This window comes from Calidris pugnax, unplaced genomic scaffold (assembly GCF_001431845.1).
Source record: "Calidris pugnax isolate Ruff unplaced genomic scaffold, ASM143184v1 scaffold49, whole genome shotgun sequence".
Lineage (NCBI taxonomy): Eukaryota > Metazoa > Chordata > Aves > Charadriiformes > Scolopacidae > Calidris > Calidris pugnax.
Genome location: NW_015090798.1, coordinates 2,657,939 through 2,669,068, shown reverse-complemented (window position 1 = coordinate 2,669,068; position 11,130 = coordinate 2,657,939). Strand labels below are relative to the sequence as shown.

General features: G+C 36.2%; 1 protein-coding gene across 1 annotated transcript in view; it reads right to left on the bottom strand.

The window, feature by feature from the left end:
* SLIT2 (slit guidance ligand 2) overlaps positions 1 to 11,130 on the bottom strand; it is a 454,506-nt gene that overhangs the window by 117,938 nt on the left and 325,438 nt on the right. The window contains exon 8 of the mRNA XM_014937040.1: positions 7,175 to 7,246. Coding sequence (XP_014792526.1) covers positions 7,175 to 7,246 — 72 coding nt within the window. The remainder of the gene's footprint in view (positions 1 to 7,174; positions 7,247 to 11,130) is intronic.

The following is an 11,130-nucleotide window of genomic DNA, read 5'->3' as shown; positions in this document are numbered from 1 at the left end:
CCCCCCCCCCCCCCCCAATATACAATATATAGTAAATGATTAACTTATTTCTTTTATCCATAATTGACAAGCAAGACTTACAAGTATTTCCAAGTAAGGCGTACTTACTGAATGAACTAGAGGAAAAGGGAGAACTGACCTATAATTCAACAGTTCCTTCCCCTCAAAATTATCTAGCACTGTACTTGGCTAAACCCATAAGTATCTTCCATGAGTAAAATAAAAAGCACCCAACAGTCAAAATGAAACAGGAGAATGCCGTGAAAAGGAGGATGAAGACAGAATAAACAATCTGTAAGTTATGTGATGTAAAGATATTATCACATCGGTATGACTTCCCAGAAATAATGCAATTTAGCAATTAGGTGGAAAACAGCATCAAGACTATTATAACATAGAGAGCAAATACATTCCTGTTCTAGTGCTGAAGTCATATTAAGCACATATCGCATGAAATTCTGTTAGTTTATTTAAATATTAATTAGAAAATCTTTATCTGTAGAATGATTTCTACTTCGTTATTCTACATATCAACAAACCTCTCTGCAAATCTCCTTGACATGATTAGGAGACCCTGTTTAGGAAAGCAGAGGCAGCCTCCCTTTCCAAGGCTGTGTAGAAACAAAAGGGCCTAAAGGCTCCTGAGAGTCCAACTAACTTTTGCATGAGACTTTAACACTAAACAGAAACATAAACTGCTTTCTGTTACAATTCAAATCTTCAAAGAGGATTTGCATTATTCTCAGTACTCGACATAGCCAAATGAAATTTAAGGATAAAATTGAATCCAAGTCTTCCTACAACAGAGTTTATCAGCTCAGTTCAAATTCATCTATCTCAATTTGCTTTGTATTAGCAGAGGAAAATCTATGGGAAATGACATAAATCACAGCAACATTTGGTACTCTTCCTAGTAAAAGCATAGGCCACATTTTTCATTAGAGTGAATTCAGACACCATGTAAAATTTTGTGCTAAGTATTGGCACTTATCTTAGCAGATGAAACCACACCTACTTCAGCTGCTTAGGTTTTATTCAACTAACGTTTATTGTCATTCAAATAAATTTCAGATAGATTTTTAGATTCTACGTATTTTAGACTTTTCCTCACTGGTTCAAGTCAGAAAAAGTGACTTGCAAGAAAGCTCTCAATTCACATTCAAAGATTTTGGATTTGAACTCGTCTTCAAAGCCAAATGCTCTGCTTGATTTAAAAACATAACTGACTTTGACATTTTATAAATGAATTTGTTGACAAAAAATAAAGTGTTTTCAGCAGGTAAATTTTAGGAAAGTCATCTGTAATGAAAATAACAACTTTAAAAATAGTATTGAAATAGTACTTTATTTAAACAGCCTGAAAGAACAGACCTGTTTGACAACAAGAGTTTTAGAAACCACTAGAAAAATGTACCTGTTCTTCATTCCTTCAGAGCTGTTTTTGACTTTAGTAAAAATGTTAAGTATCCACTGAATATATTTCACTAACACCCTGTTAAAATCCTTTTTGATGTATACCTGAAACACAGCTAGGTGAACAGACTGGTAGTGGAATTAAGATTCCCGCTAAGAACAAGCATAAAAAATATGCCAATTCTAAATTATTAAAGCACATCTTAGACAAGCAATGCATTTGGATTAGCACTCGTACAGATGAGTAGGCAAATATACTTCCAGTTGCAGTGGAATTTTGTGCATGATCTGAGGAGAAACCAGTAACTAGAATATCTTCAGCAGGACTTTGTGGTTTTGGACTTCTAGTAAAATTAAACTTCAAAAAAATGTCCAATCATTGCCTGGTGGAACAGGCTGCCCAGGGAGGTCTTGGAGTCCCCTTCTCTGGAAATTTTCCAGACCCACCTTGATGCAGCCCTGAGTGATATGCTCTGGGGAATCCTGCTTTAGCAGGGAAGTTGGACAAGATGATCTCTAGAGGTCCTTTCCAACTCTGACAATTCTGTGATTCCGTGATTGCCAATGATTAATTCAAAATTCAGTTGTGCATTTAGTGACAATGCCACTTTTAAATCTTTCACAATAGGCCTAAGAGAGGCATCAGGGCAACACCAAGTAATATTAATCAAGGTTTTGGGCAAAAAAAGTTAGTGTAATAGGAATGACTTTGAGTGGATGCTGGTGTCTCTCTCCCTCTCCACTAATTCTCCATTTTCCCAGCCAACTAAATCTGTGAAGCTACTACCTTGCTCTGCAGCCTTTATCCTTGGGGTGACAGCTACAGTGTCCCCAACTTGCTGGGAAAAATCAGAACCAAATGAACACAAAGCCACCAAAGAAGAGGGGAGTCTGAAGTAAGGCCTGACCATGACAAGAAAAACGGGGCACAAGATATTTACAGGAGATATGATAAAAATGTTCCTTGGTATTTTTGGTATAATTTGATGTTGCGCATATTTAGCATCACAGGTCAGCCATGATGCTAGTGTATTCCTTTCCATCCTCTACTGGATATGATTATAAACCAAAAGAGGAAGCTGGAATCATTGAAAATTTTATATACTTCAAACAGAAATATCATAATATAATTTTATCAAAATCATCAGAGTAGGGGCCAAAATCTACTTCTTAAAAACTGAGCACAGCACTATTGTTATGTCACTGGTGTTTGATATTTCTTTGCATTTTAAGCCAAATTCTTTTTCTTCCTAGTAACCAGATTCAAGAAGCTACCCATCTAAACTTAAAAACTGTGCTGCTAAATCATTTTCTTACCATCTTAAATAAAATTCCTGAGGTTAGGGAGATTTTAAACACCTTTCACATCAAGGTGGAAGGGTTATGAAACCATCACTAATATGCATATTAAAGCCATGTGTTTAATTTCCTATTTATATGATAATTTATATTTCTTTTTTAAAATAGTGGGTGCCATTGTGTTCTCTGAAGAATCTAGCTTCTTGGTGCATAGTTTTCTGCATAAAAAAGTAGGAAGTTAGGAGCAACTTTCAGAATTACATTTCCAGAATTTGCACCCTAATTTCTGTCAAGTCCTAGATAAGCACCTGTACTAAAAGTGGATTATTCTTCAAGTCATTGCTCTTCAACAAGGAAAACAAGACTTTTGAGACAGAGCAACTATTTTTTTTCCTATATTTGAACTGCCAAAATATGGGATACTGGGCTTCCAGTCTGAGTAACCTGTACAAAATGACCTTATAGCAGATTTCTATTACCTGAAGGGTGCCTACAAGATAGCTGGAGAGGGACTTTTTACAAGTGTACGTAGGGATAGGACAAGGTGTAATGGCTTTAAAGTGAAAGAGAGGAGATTTATATCAGGTATTAGGAAGAAATTTTTCACTATGAGGGTGGTGAGGTTGCCTAGGGAAGTTGTTGAGGCCCCACCTCTGGAGATGTTCAAGGCAAGGCTGGATGGGGCTTTGAGCAACCTGGTCTAGTAGGAGGTGTCCAAGCCCATGGCAGGCGGGGTGGAACTTGATGGTCTTTAAGGTGCCTTCCAACCCAACCCATTCTATGATTCATTTTTTTATCACTTCTGAAGAAGCTGATTCACTACCAAGAATTGGCCTGTACTGGTGAGAGTGAAACCAGGACACACTGTCTGGCATTTGTGAGATGCCATCTGAGTTGTGCATATGATCTCAGTCTGCCCAGTAGAAGGCAGACACTGGCAATGATGGGCTGAGTCTGACTAGGACTACCAAGATGGAAGGGCTCGAGCAGGTGACATTTGGGGAAAGGCTGCAAGAGCTGCGTTTGTTCAGCCTCAGGAATCACAGAATCACCATGGTTGGAAGGGACCTTTGAAATCATCAAGTCCAACCTCAAAAAAAACCCCAAAACCAAAACAAAAACCACAACACCCCACCACATCACACCCACCCACAAACCAATAATCTTGGGCACTAGAGCATGCCCTGAAGAGCCATGTCTACATGTTTCTTAAATACCTCCAGGGATGGTGACTCCACCACCTCCTTGCGCAGGCTGTTCCAGGGCCTGACCACCCTCTCAGGAAAGTCATTCTTCCTAATATCTAGTCTAAAACTCCCCTGCTGCAACTTTAGACCATTTCCTCTGGTCCTGTCATTATTCCCTTGGGAGAAGAGGCCAACATCCACCTCTCTACAACCTCCTTTCAGGTAGTTGTAGAGGGCAATGAGGTCTTCCAATGAGGAAGAGAGGGCAAAGGGCAGATCTTATTGTTGCCTACAATTGTCTAAAGGGAAGGTATAGACAAAACCAGACTCTTCGTATTACTAAGACAAGAGTCAAGAAACAAGTTGGAAAATGGGTAATTCCAATGAGCTTTGAAGTCAGTTTGTGTGGGCTAATGGTTTTTCAGGATTTTGTTCTTTTTGCTATAAGGCTGTGGCAGGTTTCCTGGATTGTCAATTCTCATAATACCTTGCCCATTCTTCTTTTATTTTCTACAGAATCTATACTGCAAATAAGAAGATGTCTAGAAGGAAGTATCATGGCCACGTTTTATACAAACTAGACAGCTTCTTCTGAGAAATATCAAGAGGGCTTGAAAGCTAATGTATTAGCAGGAAATCAGAAGATCATACCATCAACCTTAAAGAAAGCAATTTCCTTCAGATAAACTGCGTTACCATCTAATTCCCTTTGCTCTGAGAAGATTAGAAGGATGTTCTTTGGATATAATAAAATGTTTTCCAAAACATTCCAACTCCTGACTCGGATGGGGAAATATTTAGGGGGAGTAAGAGAATGGTGAGTCTCCATTCAGGAAAATAAAATAGGTAATCCCTTTGAAACAGCTTGCTGGAGCTACTGTATGGGATGGTTACCAGTCATTGCATTAAAAAAAAACAACAGTGAGTTGCCCAATAGATGCTAAATCCCTTTACTTCTTATTTTTCTTTTTTTGCAGAGTGTTGCTTTCTACACCTATCACTCACCGATTGTCCAAATTTTCTTGAACAATGAATTAAAAATAGTACAATTCTTGCCATCACCTTTTTTTAAGTGTAATGTCCAAGGCTAGATGGAAGGCTAAGGTTCAAATCTTCTTGCCCAAACTTCTGAAAAGACTCAATCTTTTCAGGCCTGACCTAGTTATACAAATGCTGTGCTGGAAGCCTTCTGACTCACCCCACAAATTCACTCGGATGACACTCTGATGCTCACATCTACACTTCACACAATAGAAGGTGCTCCTTCTGAATGACCAGGAGCATAGGTAGCATTTAGAAGACAGAGAAATGTGGGTTTTAGGACCTTCAATTGTAGTAGGATCATAAAGATTTTGGATTAGGTTTTTTTTTCCTTTTTTTTTTTTTTTCCCTGGGACCACCAATAGAGGATGTAACTGGTAGTATTTTGCTATCACAGCAAACTGTGCCCCAGATATGATTTAGACTTTGTGGCAATGTTATGGCTTTTATGATTGATTATTTTTTTTTATTATCTCCCAAAAGAGAAAGGCGTTAAAGTGTGTTATCTACTGTTTTATGTAAGTTTTAGACATATTTCAGGATCCTTACCTTGAAAATGCACATAAAGACATAAATATTATCTTAAATATTATCTTAGCTAAAGATTAGTATCCTAATTAAGTTCCTGACTGGAATTATCTCCCCATGTATACTAATAACATTCTAAAATACTGCCCTGTCACTAGAAAAGTCTCGATGATACTGTTATCTTTACTACCAAAGTTCCTTTCTGTAGCTGTATCAATTTCCAAATATAAAACATCATGCAGAAAAATACAGGCTTTTCCTTGTAGCCAAGCCTCTTTTAGACCATAAGTAATGATGAGACCAGTTCTCAATAGAAACTGATAAAACATCAATTAAAACAAAGTAACGAAGCTACTTTGAGAAGCGCTTGCCTGTTTTTGAACAAAATTGATTTGGAAATAATGGTTTTTCCATTGACGTGGAATTCACTGACATGGACATTCACTGAGGGTAGATCCAGACCACAAACATGGTTAAATAAAAAAATAAATATTTTTCTATCTATCATATCAACTAGGCCACACTCTTGGGCATTTTGCTAAGTCTTTGAAAAAACCACTCCCTTAACTGATTTGTGTGCAGTGCTGTGGGCAGCAGAATGAAGCAGAGTCCACCATAGGACAACAGAAACACAAAAGGCTTCCTGTCCAGTCGTGTCCTACTGGGGACAGGACATCATGTCATTTCCTTCATAACCATGGAGCATTCAGTTTTCAAAGTAATACAACTAGAAAGTCCATTTTTATTTAACACTGGCAACTACAATTAATGGAAGGTGTTTCGATAGAAATTACATGAAACTCTCATATAAAGGTCTAATACTTCCCTATTTTTACTGATGCCACAGAAGATAGCAATTCTATTTTTTCACAGCCGCATCACACTGGCAGCTCCATAGTCTTTCTGGAAGCCACTAGTACATCTCCTCTCTCTTTGTTGATTGCTTATAAGTGATGAGTCCTCAGCTTACAGCAGGGGTTATAGCTTTTGAATGCATGACCTTACATTTCCTACCATGCAAGTTCATCATGAGTCCTACTACGCAAGTTCGTTCAGGCCCTTTAGTCCACTAAACTGATCTACCACTCTAAACAGAAAGTCGAAAAGTGACTGCTTTCCTTTGTCTTGAAACTCACATATTTCCACATTTAGAAGCCATAAGAATTCAAAGCCTGCCCATGAACTTCAGGGTCACTGTCTCCAGGAAAATGAATATCAGTCCTTTAGAAAAGATTTGTTTTACCACAGAAGAAAACCACGTAAGAAAGGCAGTCACACAAGTACAAAAATATATGCTAGCAAAACTAGATAATAGCACAATTTTTCTTTCTTTTCTTTTATACAAGGTAACAAAAGACAAACTCTTAGACCCACAGCAAAATGAATTTTTCCACATGAAACAATGAAAGGTTTAAAATACCCTGACATTCAAATATTAAACTCCTCTTACCATAAGCAAATAGTTATAATGCCTTGTTGTATTCAACTCCATTTCAATGTTTTAGATTTCATATAGGGTAATTTTAGGATGCTTAAGATACGTTGAAGTATTTTGCCAAAGCAAATGGTACGTGTTGTTTTTATGCAGAGATTTCTTAAGCAGTTATAAATGCGCTTAGGAAAAAAGAGATCTGATACAACAAAAGCACATTGTATTGACAAAGCATTAGCATCAGAATATATGCATGGAGGAGGAAAATACTTACAGATTTTTTATGTCTACTGCTCCTCGGAATGCCTTTCTTGGTATAGCTTGAATCTGATTTTCACTAAGATCACTAGGAAAAAAAATAATTAAATTAAACTTAAAATCTGCCATATATATTTCTTTCTGTGTATAAGAAAAAGAACACATAAGGAAATTATTTCAGCCATTACAGTTCATTCAATGTTTCAAATGAAGCTTATTCTATTACCTTAACTGATTTGTAATTGAAGAAATAGAAGCAGCAATAATACTCAAATTAGTTTATGTGTTGCTCTAAGTAGCTCCTTTACAAAGCACCAATATATATGCCAAACAAAAAGCATAAGCATTATATAATTTTACAATGAAGGCCCATTTTGATTTAATTTTTAACTGATTTATTTTACTTTTTAACTCATTCCAAATCCATGACATCCAGTGTTTGATAGTATGCTCAGCTTTATGCAAGGAAGACTGCAAACAAGCAAAAAGAACAAGTAGCAAGCTGTTGAGAAACAACTATCAAGCTGTATAACATCTGAGATCAATGTATTTCTGAATTTTGTTTCAGTGGCAAGCACTGTAGATGTTAAAAGAAGGCGCTAAAAACCATCCTCCATTAGATATCTAATGCTTGTCCCCAAAATTCCTGCATGGCTAGCTGTATTAGGCTATCTGAAACTAGTGCGTTTTCCAAAACAGAAATATTCATGACTCTTTTTTTTGCTATCAATATAAATGACCAACCCTTTTTCTGAAATTTAGAAATACTTTTGGCCTTCACAGTTCCATGTTGGAAATAGAAACTAGAGAACTGAAGTAAAAGCAGTATCAGAAGAGAGGAGAAAAAAAAAAAACAACACACAATAAAGAAGGAGGAAAACAAACCCAAAATAGAATCCAGAGCTTTTCACATATGCTGTTCTCCATTAACAACTCATTCAGTGCAATAGGACATGATCAATAGATTAAAGTTGTTAGTGCAGTTTGAAGGTTCTACTTTAGACTATAGTTTTGGACCCTGGACCAAACCTCCCTACCACTCACATGGTTCACAAACATCCGAAGGCCTTCAAAGGGACCTGTCTACCTTGTAGAGGTAGACACTTTTAAAAGTATGAAATCAGATCTCCTTTTGAAGGCCTTCAGAGATGCATATATCTATAGACATATACACAGGAACACAAGAAATTATACAAAGAGGCTTACTTGAATATTTGAATAACATTTAGAAACAAATCAGATGTGTACAAGCTGTGTCTACTCTAGAATTTTCCATCAGTCTGCAGAGCAGAACTAGATTTCATTTCAGGAAAACGAAATCAGGACCTTCACTCCAAAAAGCACATCACATGCACTCCAACCCCTAACAGGAAAAGTAAAATTGCACAATATTTTGCTTTTTAGAGAAATCGTTTGGATGACCTTTTCAGAGACAGCTATTAGGAGAAACATTGCAAAATGGCGCATAGAAAAAGATCTAAATCATATGAAGTGAAAAAGCGTTTAGCTGATTAAATATAAACAGTCATGTTTGACATACTCTTTCCCTAAAATATAATCTAGCATAAGCTCATGTTTCCAGTTATTAGCAATCACACTGGGAGATCTTTTTGAGATTTATGAACTTAAAAAAAAAAATAATTTGAGGACTTTACAAAACCCCACATTGCCAGAGTCTAACAAAACTTATATCAATAGAATCCTTTTGGAAATAATTCTACATACATTGACAGCAACTTTGTTTTATCCAATTCACTGTTAATTTACAGAAAATCACATTCTATTTACTAAATCTTTCATAGTTCGTGTATCTAACTGCACTGCAATATCTTGCAAGGTGTATTTAAAACTAGACTCAATTTTACTATTATTAACCATGTGTGAAAAAAGAGAATCTGTGAGCTGTGATTTAATTTTCAAGCCACCTAAGTAATCTTGAAATGGGATATGACTCCAATGCTCCGACAATAAATTCAGTGGCAATGAATGAAAAAGCAGCCTTCAGCATTTGTTACGGCAACATGATTTAACAGCCTACTTCCTTTGAAAAAATTCCATTATGAGTATAAACAGGAAATATCTATATTTACACTTCTGTCTAATTGACTCATACATTTTACCAATATAAAAATTGTGCATAAAGAGGCTAAGACTCAGTAGTGATTCCTATCATAACCAATGATTAGTTTATAATACAGATACGTGTATATATCTACATAAACTACTGCCATACTCATAAATATATACTGCAGGAGGTAATGGTGCATTACATTTTTATGACAGTTAATGGAGTATCATCATTCACAATTTTATATAATTAAAAAAAGTAGATGATGAATAAGATTGAGACAATATGTAAATTATTTTTTAAAATATCTATCGGTCAAAATCTTTCTTTCCTTGATTAAGTGCAAATCTCAGCATGAATGCAAGGACTGCTTAGCGACGTGGTTTAGTGATGGTTTTTGTCAGTGTTAGACTGATGGTTGGACTCCATGATCTGGAAGGTCCCTTCCAACCCAGGCAATTCTATGATTCTATGACTTACAAATAACAGCTATTGAGCCAGGGTCCTAATTAAACAATACACTGAGATTGTATGTGTGCTTACATTGGTTGGTGTGTATGCACATGTGAAAGACAGAAACCTAATAGCATGCTAGATTTACCCCTGGGGCCACACAGTCAACACCATTTCCATGTAGCACAGGCTCACATAGACTAATGTATGGTCTTCCCTGCTAATTTTAGCACATTTCAAGTATGAACTACCTGATTGCAAAGGCTCTCAACCTTCCTGTGCAAGGCACTTGTTTAAAACATCCTTCTAAACGTGCAGAGCTAAGTAAAGTTGGCAAATGTCATTTTTCAAGAGAAATTTTTTTTTGCAATGCATCTGCTGGTTTGCGAAACTTTCTTGGAATTGTTTATGTAACAAAAGTGTAAGTTATTCATTCCTTCCTTTATTGCAAAATCCCACCTCTCGCATATCAGCTATGATTTTCAACACACGCTTTATGCCTGCTTATAGCAGAAAACTTTTTAGTAATTATTTATTGATTAACTTTTCATCTGCTCAGTCTCAAAAGGTCTTCTTATAAAAACCTTGAGAGGTTTAAACAAACATTCAGCTTTTTCTTCTTGCATAAATTACACCTACACTTCACACTGCAGACCCAGGACTCAGTAAGGAATTGCTATGTGGTCTTTTTTTTATGATGTTTTAACTCATTCTGCTGCAATTCTTAGATTGCTCACAGAAAAGAAGGTCACAAGCAGCACAGGGTACACTCTGACTTTCTGGGGAAATTAGGAAAAAAATATGTGTTGTAGATAAAACTAGACAATTTAGCAGGTCATTATGTTCCATTGATTTGACTTCGCAGCTTATATTCTGCAGTGAAGAAAGGAGCAAATCTCTTTTTTAGCCTGATGGTCCTTGTTTTCTGGCACTAACAACTGTCTGAACTTCACCTCCCATCTCAAAAAGAGGCAGCATTTGAATCCTGACTGTAATTTATGATGATACTTGGTACCCCTAAAATGAAAGAAGCTCTAAGCATTTCAATAAAATTTAAACCACTAAACAAAAGAACATCCTACTTTTAAAAGAACAAATCTGTATTTTAAAGAAAAGGCATGAACTTGCCTTAACATTTGAAACAAGCAATCTAACTGAGATACTTTCATCGGAACGAATTCTTCTCCATTATTATTACAGCCCAAGACCTTACATCAAAATCCAGCATTCCTCTGGAACAGCAGAATTGATTTTTAAAGGTTTTGTACGCAGCTGGAGTGAAAAAGCCAAGATTTTTTAAGATTTTTTTTTTTTTTAAATAAAGTACAATGGTGTAGTAAAATGCTTTGATGAATTCATCTTTATGCAGAGTCTACTTGTCTTATGGCCTTCTTTCAACTAAAATTTTCTTAACTCTACTATATCATTCCTAGAGAGATACATTCCAAATT